General features: G+C 46.2%; 2 protein-coding genes across 2 annotated transcripts; one reads left to right on the forward strand and one right to left on the reverse strand.

Moving 5' to 3' along the window:
* Window positions 1-130: 130 nt before the first annotated feature.
* Exo70 (exocyst complex component 7) lies at window positions 131-3,861 on the reverse strand. Its single transcript, XM_075672767.1, has 3 exons — window positions 3,294-3,861; window positions 2,241-2,438; window positions 131-1,783 (listed from the first exon to the last, which is right to left on the reverse strand). Exons 1-3 carry the CDS (start codon window positions 3,519-3,521, stop codon window positions 194-196), a joined length of 2,016 nt encoding a protein of 671 aa, XP_075528882.1. The 5' UTR covers window positions 3,522-3,861; the 3' UTR covers window positions 131-193.
* A 193-nt stretch (window positions 3,862-4,054) lies between these two features.
* LOC142560568 (proteasome assembly chaperone 2) lies at window positions 4,055-15,334 on the forward strand. The gene is made up of 7 exons (XM_075672774.1): window positions 4,055-4,208; window positions 5,964-6,126; window positions 9,285-9,343; window positions 10,000-10,118; window positions 12,847-13,020; window positions 13,724-13,838; window positions 14,841-15,334. Exons 1-7 carry the CDS (start codon window positions 4,149-4,151, stop codon window positions 14,943-14,945), a joined length of 795 nt encoding a protein of 264 aa, XP_075528889.1. The 5' UTR covers window positions 4,055-4,148; the 3' UTR covers window positions 14,946-15,334.
* Window positions 15,335-16,521: the final 1,187 nt, after the last annotated feature.

The raw sequence follows: 16,521 nt of genomic DNA on the forward strand, positions 1-16,521 counted from the left end.
ATTATAGTTACTTTGCCATATATGATAATTTGTTAAATCCTTGTTCGTTGTATCATGTTCCAACTGTGCTAGTACCTTTAGATCAGAGTAGTGAACTCGCTCCATGTGAAGTAATGCAACATGCAAACAATCAAAAATATCACCAAGGTTTATTAAATAAAAAAAATGTGTTCACAACACTGCCAAGCTCCAATCACGCAGCTGCATCAAAGAACTGGTCAATCAGGTTCGACACCTGGAGCGGTGTGTACTTGAGGTACTTGTCCGGGTTCTTTGTGAAGGGCACCGAGACGTACTTGTCGTAGAACATCTTGTACTTTGGCAGCACGAACTCTTTGTTGTCGCACTTCAGGCTCTCTCGAAGTTCAACGTCAGGTACGGCGTATGCTTTCTGTACGCGGTACAGCTCCTCCAGCTCGCGGTTGAAGCCAGTAAACTTGTCCTTGATGGTCTGCCGGTCCTTGTCTCTCAGTTTGGCCCCGCCTGCCGCAACCGCGGATGTGGACAGAGGGCGGTCCACCTCCAGGACGTAGTGCAGCACACGGCTCCAGCTCTGCGAGTACAACCGCTTCTGGTCCCTGATCTGTTCTTCATACTGCTGCCCCAGAGTGGGCTCATACATTTGCACGACTTCCAGAAGACCTGACCGCACCAGCGCCCTCAGGACGTAGTGCAAGTTGTTCAGCCGGAAGACTGCCTGCAGGGCCTGGTCTTCGTATCGGGCACTCTTGTTGTGCAGTGTGAGGTTGAGCGCTGACAGAACTCGTGTCACATACTGTGCCAGCGCGGCACGGTTTGGGTCCCTGCTCTGGCTGAATGACGCCAGGTCCCAGACGGCCAGCACGGCCCCAGCGGCCTCGACAAAACCCAGCAACTGCTCGAGCACCACCATCACGTTGCTGGTGAGCTCGTGCACGGTGCCGTCTCGTGGCATCTTGCCCTCGGGGTCGCCCTTGACGCTGTCCACAAGCTCCTCGAGTGCCTTGTTCAGCGTTGTCTGGAGGGTGACGGCCAGACCCGGAAGGCGGGCGGCAGCAGCTCGGCCTGAGGTCGGCCCAGACAGAAGAGATTCGTAGTCCTTGCGCAGCGACCGTACGTGCTGGAGGACGGGGAACAGGCAGAGGACGCTGACAAAGTCGTGCCGGGCAACGCAACGTTTGACGCGTCCGGCCAAGGCCTCGCCTTCTTGGGTGACTGCCTCCAGCGCGGCCAGGACGACCCTTTCCAGGGGCAGCGGCAAGTCTGGCCCCAGGACCTTGCGAAGGAGCTCGTCCTCAGCTTGCATGAGGCGGCAGAGAGCTGTCAGCGTGGTCAGATACGCCTCGACCTCCTGGTCCAGGAGCTCGTCCCTCGATGAGGTCTCCTGAAGGCCCGCGACGTCGGTGGCCCGTCTCAGGCCACGCATTAGGGCGTCGTGCAGGCGGCGCGGTACACGGCTCTTACGGTTCCCACCCAGCTGGGGCGACGACGAGGGTTGCGGTGGCAGCGTACCACTGCTTGCCGAGCCAGTTTTGTGGTGCTCGCGCAGGCCTTGCATGGACCGCACTAGGACGCGTGAGCGCTGTGTTGCGTACACGTCTAGGTGTTCGGACAGGTTCCGCTTGCGGAGCCACGACGAGATGCGAGAGAGGTCGTTGACCACGGCAGGTGGAAGCGGCTCCAGTGCTGCGGCAGAGTTTGTGGGCGACGTAGAGGATTGGGGACAGTCAGCTTCCACGATGTCAAGGATGGCGACAGGTGCGACTGGACGGCTGTGCCGCGCCAGCAGAGCCTCGAACTCGGCCTGCACGAATATAGGTAGCATTGAACATGCGCATTAGAAGAATTACCATTAGTGTTTCTGACACGGACAGATAAAAAAGGAATAACCTTCACTAAATTCGGAAGGGCGCCATCTGTACAGTGATAGACAAATTGGTTTCTTCATGTGCTGCTCCAGGGCTGCTAGACATGCCTTTTGTGAGAGGGTTTTCATGGGAAATGAAACAGTAATCGGCACGCGGAATGCTGCTCGAGAAATTCTGCACATTGAGCTGTTCGTGTACGTGCGTAGCTCCCTGGAAACTCATTAAAAGGACCTTGACCAGGCCACACTGCAAGTTCCTTTTATACGCTGGAACTTGTAAGGCACCGGCTAGGGCACATGGATGAGATAGAAGAAACTGAACTTCCATTTTACCATGTCCCCAGGACGCAAATACAGCACCTTCACCAAGGGGAAGTGAAACTGTGCAACTTACCTGCAGTCCTGTGACACCCTCATTGAAGAGCTGCTCGAGCAGATTGGCCTCGATGTTGTGAGGGCTGTTCTGTTCGAAGTAGTCTCTTGCCTTCTCCACCTTCTCGATGGCCTCAAGGAAGGTGTCCAGGTTCTGGTCACTGGGACCCTGGCTGATTTTGGGCTTGGCCATCTGGGACACCCCGTACAGCTGCACCACCTACACCACAAGGAACAGATGCCATGGTCAAACCTCACCCATTTTAGCAAAGCACAAGTTAGGAATACTAGTACTGACATGAGAAATGGTGCTGGAAACTGGTTACATAAGGGATACACACAGCGAAAGGGATAACAAAAATAATATATTGTTTTCAGGTGACATGACGAATGCAGCTTCTCACCGTGCCAGTATCCAAACACAATAGCCACGATGAGAGCAGTGTGCCATGTTATCAGGTGTACATTGTCTTGCGTTTTGAAGACTGTGAGCAGTTTTTGCCAGATTATAACTTATCAATTTATCGCTTGGTGCAAGATGCGCCTGTCATGCTGTCACATTTCTTCATTACGCAGCTTCTCGACATGCTAGCACCCCAGGATGGTGGTCACGATGTCAATGCAAACCATATGTAGAAAATAATAGACCTTCACGTCCCAGACTTTCATTTTGGCTATGAGAAACAGAGTTATATGGTCTCCAGTTTAATTTTGAACCCTGGGCTGACTTGGTGCGACTTAATTAAATCAAGGCAAACAAGAATGTTTACTTTCTGACCCCATTGGCACGGAGCTGCCATGACTGGGAACAGAACATGTGATCTTACAATCGGCAGTAGAGCCATACAGCCATTCAGCAACGGGTCAACCAGATGAGTACGGCTCAATGCAATATACCAAACAGATACAGTACGCCCCCAGATTCTCCGAGTAATAAGAGACACGCAGGCCATAAACTAAAACGATCGATCCCACAACGCGGCATCGTCGTGAAGCGCAACACAAACACGCACATGCACCGGCAGAACAAGAACCACACGGCACGAATCGTGCAGTACGTCGGACGCTCGATCACCTCTTCGAGTTGGGCGAGCGTGCGCTCGATGTTCTCCTGGCGCCTCTGCAGGTTGCCCGTTTCGTGGTACACGGGCAGGATGGTGCGCTCCAGCTTCATGAGGCGCTCGTCGAACGACGACAGGATGCCGCACATGCCTTTGCTCAGCTGACTGCTCTTGGCCAGCGCCTCCTGGAACAACTTGATGTTCTCCACTTGGCGCGCCACCTTGAGCTGAACCCCGTCCATGGTCGCCGTCGAGGATTGTTGTCCCTGCGGGTGACTACGTGCGATCAATCCGGAAGAGACTTGAGGCTCGCTTTCTGAGAGGGCAGCTTCCTAGCTTGAGGCACTGTCAACTGTGCTCGCGAATGCCCGACTTTCGGCTTGGCGTAAGCATCATCGGCAGTTTTTGTTCTTAAGATACCGAGTATTGTGGCACCGTATTAAAAGACGTATGCCACGCTAACCAACGAAGATGTGCTTAGAAGTTTCGGGTTTCCGGTGGATCACGGAATAATCGGGAAATGATATCCACAAATAAGACACACCTCCTGGCTATAATCACGGCAGTTCTCATTTCACATGTTCAAGCTGATTCAGCTACTCCGTAGTTTCCCCAGTAAAGCCTGCAAACGATAAAGAACAACCACGCTCATTTATACAACTTAATGAAATAAATACAATAAACTTCGAACTTTAGGATATTACCACGTCATACTTTCTTTTTACTCTAGATAGCTTGAGTTACGCAAATACGCCTGGTTGCTGTCATGATATAACCACACAGTGTGTGCGGCCGCCGGTTTTCAAGGAAGGCCTACGGCGCTGAATTTGTGTGTTGTCATCGCGAAAAGTTCCGTCTAGTTGGTCAGCATGTTTGTGCCTTTGCAGCCCTTCAAAGGCCACCAGTGGCACGAATACTCGCTTGTGCTGGTAAGTGCGCGTGTAAGGCAATCGTCGCCTGACATTAGTGCGGGGGTGCTAACAAAAGGACTTAGGACGCGCCGCTCCTGTTTGTGAAACTAACAGAACAAACATGCGAGTGCGCTGTCTTGATTTAGAGTGTTCACATATGCTGTCACAATGCATATCATGCTGTTGACGTCTTATCTAACGCTTGCCGTTGCTATGAATGGCTGTAATGAGATTGTGTTCAGTAGTACGAGGCTGTTCGTGCGCTTCCCACCTTGATTGGTTTCATTCGTTGTTATCGTCTGAACAGAGTTCTGTAGTTTGCGGTCTCTCGAATAACAAAAGTTAGTCTTAACAACAGGTTTTTAGCTTACAGACGCACAAATAGTTTAGCTCTGCATAACTACATTACTTGTGATTGAAGGTTTGCTGCATTCATCAGTTGGAAAATGACCATTGTCCTGTGGTGTAACGTTGACCCGAGGCACTGGTCATTCGCCAATGTTGCGACTTGAGCTGCACGGACATGCCACGGAAACGTGAACTATCAGGGGGAGTCATAATGAGCAGTAAATGTAAGAACGCCGAATAGTTAGCATTTAATAATAATAGTAAGGTTATCGCCTTGTTTTGAAACGCACACGACCCTTTTTCGCAGTATTAAGACTTCAGCGCGGGGCTGCACTGTCATTGTGCTATCCTTTGCCACCGTCATTCGCAACAGTGCACGCAGGTGTGACATGCAATTTAGGCGGCATGCAATCCAACTTAGTAATGTGCAGTTGATCTGTGACGAAATGTGGTAGCGTGATTAGTTAAGGAAAGCAGGCGTTTATAGGAGACACTAAAGGAACATTTTAAACCTCACTAGAGTTGTAGGCCATGGTCCCGAGATTCTCTCGGCTCTTGTTCTGCGCCTATAGATCACATAGCCGCAGAAAACCACAAATGAAAATTGCGGTACACATCAGAAAGTGTTTAGAACATTATTTAGTCACTTTAGCTTAACTTCACATTTGCCTTAAAAAATGACCCTCTGAAGGGGAAGGGTCCTGAGGGTCCCCGAACTGTTCCGAGTTCAAAATTTTGTTTTATAGTCGGAGCTGTGTACCAGTCTTAAATGAACATAAAACTGCAATAATTTTTCGAAATTATGTTGTAATAGCAAAGTTACGGGTGTTTGATGAGCAACTGAGTGGCCACTGCATTTTCTCGCTCTCCTTTGATTCCTCCTCACAGGATCTATCTTGTACTCGGCACATACTTAATCTCACCAACTCCATGCAGTGCACTGAAAACTATGGGGCATGTCTGCTAATCATAATAGATAACCGAAAGAATGGCTCCTCCATTGTATGCCTCTGATCGGCCTGCACACGGTACTGACTGCATGAAAGCTCTACGAAAGGATCAGTGGCACACCATGGGCAACCTTCCTCGTTTCCCAGAACACACAGCCGGCTCTTGTCACATTCGGGCTCTTGTCCCTCAGCAATTGACCACTTGGCAGCTTTTGCCCTAGTGATGTCACGCACATGACCCCGCTGGTGTCGTGATGTGTGAAGAAAGGACTGGAAAAGTCGAAAGAGGAGCACAGGAATGTTTATTGAATTTGTGGTTTCTGTGTGATGCCATATTAGCTGAAGATGATCCTGACATTCTGTATACAGTGCACATGCGTTTATTTAAATGTGTTCAAAATATCACATGGTTTAGGGGCCCTTCAATAGATGCTCTTTAGGTATAATAGTGTGATAATCTTTGTCTTCTTTCCAGCCTGTTGTGTCTGTCGGCAATGCCGCTCAGTTGGCAGTTGACCTACTGCTGTCGACACTCGAGACAGAGCTGGTCGGCTACATCCACTCGACGGCTCTTGTGCCACTTGTTGGCGGGAATCCGTATCGTGTCAGTGACCAGAGGCTTGCCACAGCGTGCCAGGGTGAGATACTTTTTAACTTTCTTCTGTGCCTGAGCACAGTGTCTGCATGCGAGGGGCACCTTTTGAGCCTCGACGTATTGTTTGGAATGATTGTTCTTACTCTTATAGAAGTTAGTTACCTCTACATTGTTGTCCACAAAGACTGTCACATGGCTTTCTGTAGTTATACTCGTGTCTCACCAACTCCCTAGTGTAGCGAAGGCTATAAAACGTGTCTGACAATCAGTTGCAAGAGCTAGCTGAGTGTTTCAGAGTAGGAAGGCGGGCTTGCCAATCATGCGCTACTAATCATCTTGCAGCGCTTCTATTCAGTTGTCATCCTGCTGGGGTTGATCAGAGGTGGACAATGAAGGCCTTCTGATTCTCCTTTCTGGTTGGCTCATGAAACCCATAGCCTTTGCTATGTGGAGTTGGTGTGATGCGGTATGACTAAAGCAAACAAGATTGGCAATGACTGTGATGTTTCTTGACATTCAGTCATACTACTTTGATTCACTCAATACATTGTAGGTCTTTGTATGTCATGTAATGTTGCTGTCCATGAGTTATCAGATGTAGTGCTCATTGCAGCCAGGAGCATGTTTAAGAAGAAAAAAAGAAAAGAAAACTGCATTCTTTTGATGTCTTGCGAAAAAATTATACTCAGCGGGATCAAGGGAGTTAGAGGCGAGTCAGTATACTAGCTGATGCCATGACATGAGGGGTGAAATGCTTTTGAAATCGCTTTTGGCTATCACTTTTTTGGGGCAGTATTCTTGCTTCTATGTGGGCCAATACAGAGCGTGATGCTTTTTGTAGTAAAATTAAAATGGAAGGCAGTTTGTCATCAGTGCATTTAAGCTGTGCCATCGGTACGTGCTATGTTATACAACACATCCAGCATGTTTACATAGATTCATGTTGCCGAAGGGCAAGCATGCAAATGTGGACACCAGAAGGTCATTGCATCAATCAAATGATGATGTTTGTTGATGAGTGAGACACCCTCTAACCTTTCATTGCATTGCCACGATTGCAAGTAAAAGTGAAGAAATCCACCTTTTAGTTGAGGTTTGGGATGTTATTAATAGCAGTAGTTAGTATGTGTGTAAGTCAGCCCACTATCATTTTGCACAAAGAAGTAGCGTAATGCATAAACAGTTTTCTTTTGTGCATACCTACACATGTCCATGATTGACGCGTGGGCACTGCGTTTCCTTGAGCATGTGTAGAAAGTTTTGTGTTCCTTCTTTTCTGCCGCTGTATGACTCTTCAGTTGAGATCTGGCATTTGTATCGTTTGTTCCCACTTGCATCCACATTTGCACACCGGCCCTCCAGTCACATGAATCCTTAACAATTTGTTCAACTTTCAGTTCTTCCGTGTTCACATCAACATGCTAGGCCCAAATTCTGGCTTTTAATGTCGTGCCAAAATGCATGCATGGATCAAACATCTTGCCGAGGCAACAATGGAGGAGACAGGAGGGAAATGGCATGCAATGGCATTAATTACCAACTAAGGCTTCATTTTTGATACCACTTGTGCAAGTCAATTTTTCTCTTGTCTCATCCGTTGTTTCCATGCTTGCAAGTTTGATCATGGAATACCAACTAATGTGATTTCTCGCATTGCATCCTCGGGGATATCAGCACAAATGTGTGCGCTGCTATCTGTGTCTTAGGGCAGCAGTACTATTGTGGCAGTCTCACCAAGGTGCACACTACAGATCATGCATGTTCTTGAAATCGATTTGATTTCTAGAGTGTATCTGGTGCTCTTTCCTTTGAAGTAATTGCTGCTTGCTTAACGCACCACTGTTCACACTTCTGGTGGGTTAGGGGTTTACATGGATGCAAAAACAAAATTCTCCCCTGGTGTGTGGCCTAAATTGTGTCGTGACCTGTATTGTGTAGAGTTTGGTAGTCTGATCTTTTCTGGCAACCGACTGCACGGGAAAACTTCCATAAATTTGTGTCTCATCACATGCTTGCCTACGTTTGTAGCATTGCACTCATGATTCTTAAAATTCGCCCTCTTGTACTGTTAGCATCAATGGAAACGTGAACTGTGGAATACGTATGCGGTTCCTGTGCAACTTTGAGTGAAACAATTGTCACAAGGATTCCGGACTAACTATGATGTGTCAAAAGTAATGTTCACTACATGTAAGAGTGGGTCATAAATCCCCGTAACCATCACTTTTCACCAGGCTATGCGAAAGCCACGTGAACCATGCCATTTGCATTTTGATTAGCGCTGATAAGTGCTGTTGCGAAACATCGAGCGATAGTAGTTTAAAATAGTCAAATGCCTCTACAACGAAGTGCGTAGGACTTCTAAAATCCTTTATTATACAGGCCACTTCACTGTAAAGATGGTTGACCGTACTGCTAGCAATATTGCAGATTAAGCACGTTCAGCAAATTAAAACCTTTATTTAACATCAATCCAAGAGTCAAGAAATTAAGTCGGCATTTTTTTCGCCCACACGCTACATCCGACAGAATTTACAACTGCAGCCGATCTTATGTCGTCAAGGTTCATGGCATGCTCCACAGAAAGCTCGGGAGTGACTCAGTATACAGCTGGCAGAGTGTTGAAGGCCACTGTGCTTATCTTGTCAAAATTCTTGGCAAGAAGGCAGGCTGTTCAACTCTGGTGCCTTCGCCATCGAGCCCTTTACTTCCTTCCTGTCCCTGGTGGCTTTGACAATGTTGGTTGTCAGTTAGGGTGGGTGGTGGTACCATAGCTGCTTAGGAGAGTGGACCTTTTTGTGCGGTCTTTGTTGTGGGGCTGACCACTGTTCCCTACGCAAAGCGCAGTTCAGTGCCTTCTATAAAGGGCAGTGACAGCATCGCTCTCTGCGTTCATTGTAAAGCAACAAATCAGCTGTCAGAGATTCTGAACTTGCTTTGTGGTACAGGCAACTTTGTAGTGGTGTTCAATACAGAGGCGTTCGCAATGCATATGAGAGATTGCAATTTGGCGAGTAGGTATTAAATTTATTATACAGGTAATTTCATTGTAGAGGCGTTTGTTATAGAAGTGCTTGACTGTAGGTTGTGAATTGTAGAAGGTTGCTACCTGTGTTGACCGTCATTCCTGTGCAGAAAGCTCGAGCACATAGTTTTGTGCCAAGTTTTGCTGATGTTGCCTTTTTGTCATCTTCCACTCAGTCTATGTGTGCCACCGAAGCAAGCTTCTAGTGGTGCAGCAGAGGACACCTGTTTCAGCAGTGAGTGTACAGACTTGCTTTCTTTCTCACCCAATGCTGCAGCAATAAGGGGGCCCACACTTCTTAAACATGAGAATTTCATTCATGTTCTTTTTGATCTATTTCTGTCAGACGGAGCTCCACAGCTATAATGAAAAAATAAAAAAGCATACCCTTGTTTTTTGACATTTTCTCATTTGGCTGTGGTGTGCAAAAACAAATAGCCATGGTTTCATGTCTTAGTGCTGAACTGGACTTGGACAGAAAATGCCTGCAAGATTGCCACTTGAAATCTAGCCATGAGCTCTCTAATAAAGCAGAGTTTGGTGTAATTGCTTTTTTTATAAGTAGCTGGTCTACCTTTTTGAACGTTTGTCATTGTAACTCTCACGCTTGAAGCATCGTGTTAACACACACTGCTTTGCTGCACGAAGATGCTTTGTTTTAGTACCCACAGATGCTCAGTGGCTGATAGTTATTAATATTCATACAGTTTAGGTCATATATATTGCCACATGACTACATGCTGAATTGGCGAATTGCTCAAGTTTGTGAGATTACACTGTCATGTAAATTGTAAAGACACTACTTAACAGGCCTTTAGTTGGGGCGCAGACAGATGTCATTGCATGGCCGCAGTGGGAAACGCCTACTTTCCTCTGTTTGTGTGTTGACAGAACTGCCGCGCTGAGTATCGCCAGTTCCTGACAGAGTGGATCAAGCAGGAAAGGTTTCGTCTGGTCATCATGCTCTCCAGCTGCCTCTCCCAGTTCACCAACCCCTCCGACCTCCCCAGGTGCGTCCAGCTTCAGAAATTCAGTTGTAGCTGGTCTTCTCATTGCTTAGCTGAGTCAGACAGGTTGTTTCTATGGCCTTACTGAAATTCAAAAGATTGGTAAGGCTTACAGGAAGATGGTATCTTGAAGTGATTGGCAGTGGTAGAACAAGAAATGTCGCCGTAGCCAACACTTTGACAAGGCAGCTTGCGAAGACAAGCCCAGCGCCATTCCTTGCTTGTAAAGGTGTGCAAATATATTGATTTTTGAGACTGAATCGAATACAGAGTGAATTGTGACAGAATCGAATCAAATCGAATATTGAATAGTTTTCAAGTAGTGAACAGCCAGTCTCATAATTAATATAAAACTGTTCACATTGTAGTAATCCTAAAGCTAGCAAGTTTCTGTCATTGCATAATGTCTTATGAAGTGTTGTTTATTAAAAGCACATATAGAGTGTTAAGAGCAAACAAGTAGCTTCTTCATATGCACAGACTCTTCACTGAGTGCAAATTATCACTGTATTGCCTGTTAAGTATGGCTACCTAAACTATGTAGCCTGCCCCACTGCGCAAGTTCTCATGTTTTATGTCTATACTACGTCCATGGGGGTAAAAAATTTACATTACTTTTTCTCCAATTTTATGTTTATTTGGGCGCGCTTGAGAGTTTGAACTATTCCAAAGGTATTAGAAAAATATTTGCGTTTTCGAATAGTGACTATTCTATTCATTATTCAAAAGTTGCGAATAATCGAACATTCCTGCTTGCTTGTTATATTGCTGTTAATCACTTCAAGGCTGAAGTTTGTCTCTTGTTAAGATGGTGAACCTTCTAGAATTGAAGCAGCTTCCCATTAAAGGAGCCCTAAACCAGTTTTTATCGAAGTGGAGAAAGGCATCAGAAGTGAAAATAGGCTATTTCAAAAATAACTTTGTCACAAGAAGAACTTCAATACATTCAGTAGAAGCGGAATTATTGGCAATCAAACATGGCCTCCGCTGTGCTCCCGTTCCTTCTTCAATGCCTTGCACTGCGAAGGCTATGTTGCAGTGGGGTGTGCCCACAACGCTCTCCCTTCTAAATGTCACCATAGCGCGCAGTTCAAATTTAATTTTAGATGTTAACGTAGACGCCACACCTTCCTGCCTTTGGTGCCTACAACGCACTAAACATGAGCCAAATATGGTTGTACCCAGCGAGCCGCTGTGCGCTTAGCCAGTGGACTCGTGGCGACACCCTGTGGTGGCCGCGGTATCTATGCCACGTAGCTGACCGCAGCTTGATGTCAGCTATCGGCCAATAGCAAGTCATCTAAGGGAATGACGAAATAGTGCATCCAATGACATAATAGTGCGTCTAGAAGAGAGTGAGGACAGGGCCTTCTGATGAGAAAAGAGCGTTTGAGAGAAAGGTGACTTCGTGATCCGCTTGCGAGCTCCACGCACTGCGTACAGCAGCAAAACTTGGCTGAGATGTTCACAGCAGCGTAAGCTACCCGCGGACTATGTTATTTCACCAAGCTCAGGGGGTGGTTCAGGGCCCCTTTAATGTTGTATGCAGTTGCATTAAGGAGATGCACCTCTGAAATCTGTTTTCAATAATAATGAAGCTGACTGAATGAAACCTATTTATTTATTTTATACAGTTCAATCTCCCATTTTGAATATGTTTTTGGTTTATGAAAATCTTATTTTTCTGTTTCCCCCTGAGAATAGAAATAGTATGGTCTCTTGTGTAAATTTGGAGCTTCGTGTCGTGACTGAGAGAGCGTTATATAACATAGTCTGCATTGTATAAAATAGCCACATGGAGCACACATTGCGAGGAAGCGAAAAATTAAATTTGTTTTGCTTTATAATTTAAAGAAAAAATTTTCGAATCCCTAGTGACATTCTTTGAGAACATTGTCGAATGGTGGTTTACCAAAATGCACGTAACCAATGTCGCCGAGAGTTATAACTGAATATCTAAAAGGATGCGTAGAATGCAAGTATCAAGGTCTTATCATTTTCAGCTTTTGGATTAAAAGGAACATGGTGCTGGGCTGGATTTCTGCATGCTAATGAAACTAAGCTGGAGCTTAAAATGACAACCACGAAGTTCACTGTCTTAGTCTGACATCTGTTTTTGTGCTGATGTTTAGTAATTACCATATTTCCTTGATTGTGCAGGCCAATACCTTTCTTTAAAAAATGTAAGAATTTCGGGGGTTGGATTATATTTGAAGATTTGGTTTAGCCACAACCTTCAGACAATGGTTGACTGCAAAACGGTCGGTGCCAGAAGGCGGGAAGGGTTGTTGCTGATTTTACCAAAGTGACAATGAAGCAGGTCGCTAACGTTCGAGACGTTGCTCTCAACAAGTTCAGACGCTGATCTACATTGACAATGCCTTTGGCATACATAGCTTAGTTAGGTAGTTATGCAATTGATAATGCAAGCATGTGTCTAATGCAAGCGTCTCTGAAAGCTCAGCGTCAGACGCTGTCAAATGCCTTTTCTTGTTCACCTTGCATTCAACAAAAATATATTAGTTTCCTGCCCTACCGAATTATGTGCACCGGCCTAAAATTGAACCTGGCTAGGTTCAAATAAATATGGCAATTTGCTTTGGGATGTTCATATCAATCGATCAGTTGATCAACTATTTGTTTAACCAATTCGTCAACGAAACAATCAATCATTTGTTTGTGTTGTTAGCAGTATATAACTACTTTTCTGCTGCTTTGCTATTCTACCTAGGTACTCGGTGCACTACTACTGCACTCCGACAGTTGGCGAGCCTGTGGAAGCCCAGCTGCAGGCACTGCGTTGGACGCGACTCGAGAAGCAGGACCCCGTGACCCGTGAACGGCACCCTGAGGGAGTGCTGCTCATGCCCGGATCAGGCATCACTCGGTCTCTGCTCGACAAGTGGTGAGCGAATTTTGGGGGCCACTAATTGCCGGGAGCATTATCGTACGTGCATCGTTCTTTTGGTCCTTTAGCTCTTTTGGTCACAATTGTCATTAATTTCCGACTTCACATAGTTCTTTGGAGGGCGATTTTTACTGCAGCCTGGCGATGAGTCCCGATTCCTATTTGTCCTCTTCACTATTGTCACGTTACATTCTCAGTATGCACCAGCTGGCCCATCTATGTTGATGTGGTGCCATTGTGCTGTCGCATTTAGGTCATTGCCTGTTGGTCATTTAGGTCATTTAGGTCAGACGTTGCGCATGTAATCCTGTACTAACTGCCAAAAATGGAAGTTGTGCAAGAGCTTGGTAGTTAGCACATTCGACTCGTAACTCTACGTTGCCACAGGTGCATGAGTTTGATCCAGAGCGAGGTACAGTCCGAATAATTTTTTTCTTCACCATATGGCAAAGGGGAAATCGAGGGGGGAGAGGTGGCCTGACGATGTCATGACGATGGCTGACGACGACACCGTGGTAGCAGCATTACGGTGACAGTGTACTGCAAAGGATGGGCGGACACACCAGACCTGCTTTGAGCTCCTGAGTGCTACCCCAGTAAATGTTATGTTGGTACATGTCTCTGTACATCTCGCACATATTACATGAATAAATTTTAATTTGAGAGATTTGAGCATTGGATTCACTTGTTCCCTTTGCAGCGTCTCTGACGAGATCCCTGTTGTCCTGCTGCTTGTGTACTGCTCTGAGGGAGACAACACACCAGATGCCATCTTGTTGGCCGACCGATTGGACGAGTGGTTGCACCTTTGCCAGGTGAGGGGAAATAGCTTTGCTAGCGTGCACCTATGGGAGACCTACTCTGAAACTTGCCATGCCAATAAATGTGCAAGAACACACTGTGTAGGGTTCATTGACAGCAGTTCTTAGTAGGACACTGTAGCAGTGCATACAACGTCAGTGATGTAGCCAGAAACTTTTTATAAAGGGCGCGGGCACTCACTTGTCTGGGAATGACCTGGGTAAAGGGTGTGCTCCCCTGGCTACGCCATTGTACATCATTAACATGAAATAAAAACTAAAGGGCGCTTCAGATCTCATGTGGTAGCCTTGTTCATAGGGGAAACAAGTGTCCAAAAAGTTTTTGTTATATTGCTCAGGTACAACCCTGCTCATATTTCTGCACATTCAATAAGTGTGATGTTAAGAGACAGGAATATGGTGGTATTGATTAGATATGTATCGGAAGTACGGTTTCTACCACTTGCTGTATTTAAAGGTGTTGTGATATGTGTATTTGTGTAGTGACTCTGTTGGCCTAGTCAGGTGACCACTTGCGTCACTTTTCGTGAATGACCCACCGCACTTGTGCTACATTGATTACCAATAAACAAATGCTGATAGGTGATATTTTGTTTGAGATTACGAGGAAGACTTGGAGGTGGTCTGCTCATATAAGGCATTGAGTAGACAAACTATTTGCCTGTTATGATAACCGAATGTGTATCAAGGGAAGCATAACACAAAGGACAGTGGAAGAGGATCGGGTGTTGGGATAAGATCAAGAAATTTGCAGACACAGAACGGGGTCAGCTGATGCAGAGCAAATGCAACTGGAGACGGCTGAAGAGGCCGCTATACTACAGTGGATATATAAACAGGCCAGTGTTGGCTTGACCATTTAATGTGGCTTTCGCATTGTGCATTGATTATTGAAAAGAGAGCCACCATCAGCACTTCTGCATTTTGGAAGCGTCCAAAGCGTTTCTTTGTCTGCAATTTGTAACGACGCTTGACTGCAGATGCTTTCCATTTCAGCCACCGACCGATGGTGGAGAGCAGCGCGGACGACGAGGACCGTGGCAGACGCCGATCTCGTGGAGTTTGCTCTTTGGCAGCGCCCCACCAACCAGCATCTACTAGTCTCCTGTCAAGACCTGCCTTACCATTGTTGGTGATGTGGTTTGCAAGGGAAGGGCTGGTGCTTGTACGAGCTAGTTGGTTATTTCAGGACTCGTCCATCATGCATCTTTACAAGCATTCACTTTCCATGTAGTGGCCCTTTCCGATGAACACTGCTGAATATGTCGTGCCGCGATATCAAGCCCCAGTGAAAGTAATGATGTTCAAAGCAAGTTGTATACACTATTTAGTGGTGTTCACTTTGTTATGAAGTGGCTCTTTTGAATGAATGCTGCTCCAAATGAAATGTCTCAATATGAGACATGATAATAAAAATAATTACGTTTAACCCTGTAATGCGTAAACACAATTCCACATCAAAGAAAATTAAAGCAACTTGTTTACCTTTATTTCCAGCTTTCGAGAGTGCATTTGTACAAAAGAAAACACAAGAAAGGCTGTTTGTTATAAAATATATTAGTCCAGCAATTAATTAATCATTCAACCAGTCAATAAATAATACTGGCTACTATAGGCACACTGTGCATTGTTAGGCGGCACCACCGTCGGCTATTGAAAAGTGCCACCAAACGGCCATTTTGACATTTGTTGGTACGTTGCCTCTGAGATCGGGCGGCTCGCAATCTCGGAGGTGATGATAATTAAGAGGAAGAGAGGGCAATTCCGTCGGCAAGTTGAAAATTGCCTCGTGTGTTTGGTGTGGTGCTCTTCACAGACAGCAAACAGCGTGCCTGCGTTCATAACGACACGATTCCTCGAACTGCGAGGCTCAGGCGCATTCATTCGCGCAGCAAGGGAAAGCTCGTGTTTCAAGCGAGCCACCTCTGCGAAGTCCAGGACATGGCTATTGGTGGTGGTTTCAAAATCATCGGGACATGCGTTCCTCAAACTGTAATCGATGCAGCAACAAGGCAGAAATTTATTATGGAACTTACCTGCAGCAGCACACGCATCAGGTTCTTGTTTTCATGTTAACAACTGAAGTGGCATAGTGTAAACAGACTGCGGCTGTTTCTTTATGCATTCACGGGATAATGTTGAACTAATGCACAAGTCAGTGACATTATAGAGGCTACAAGGTTGTTCAAGTGTCGTGAAGGCATGAGCCGATGTGAAATACTTTGCTCTGCTCCAGTAGATGGCCCCAGTGCTCACTGGCGGGTTGCTCTTACGACCTCCGGTGCGCTTTTCAGCAGGTGTTTGCAAGTGGCCGATGCTTTCCACTGGTTGCTACTTTTTGCAAGTTGGGAAAACAGGCACGCAATAATCTGTGAGGTCCCGCCAGCCTACCAAAGTCAGCGAGCGTGCTTGACGCGATGAGTGATGAAATAAAAGGTTCCTTTCGATGAACTGGCCCGTATGGCAGCACAACTGAGATGAAGACAGGAGACACAGAAATGAGACGGTGCGCTTGCGATATGTTTCTATGAGTCTTCTCTTCGCCTCTGTTGCGCTGCGATTTTGACCAGAGTGATGAAAGCTATGGAACCGGCCATAATAAAACGGAGGTTTTCTACTTCTTCTTCTTCCCCCCCCCCCCCCCCCCCGGTAGATGAGTGATACCAAACAGCCCACA

This window comes from Dermacentor variabilis, chromosome 10 (assembly GCF_050947875.1).
Source record: "Dermacentor variabilis isolate Ectoservices chromosome 10, ASM5094787v1, whole genome shotgun sequence".
Taxonomy (NCBI): Eukaryota; Metazoa; Arthropoda; class Arachnida; order Ixodida; family Ixodidae; genus Dermacentor; species Dermacentor variabilis.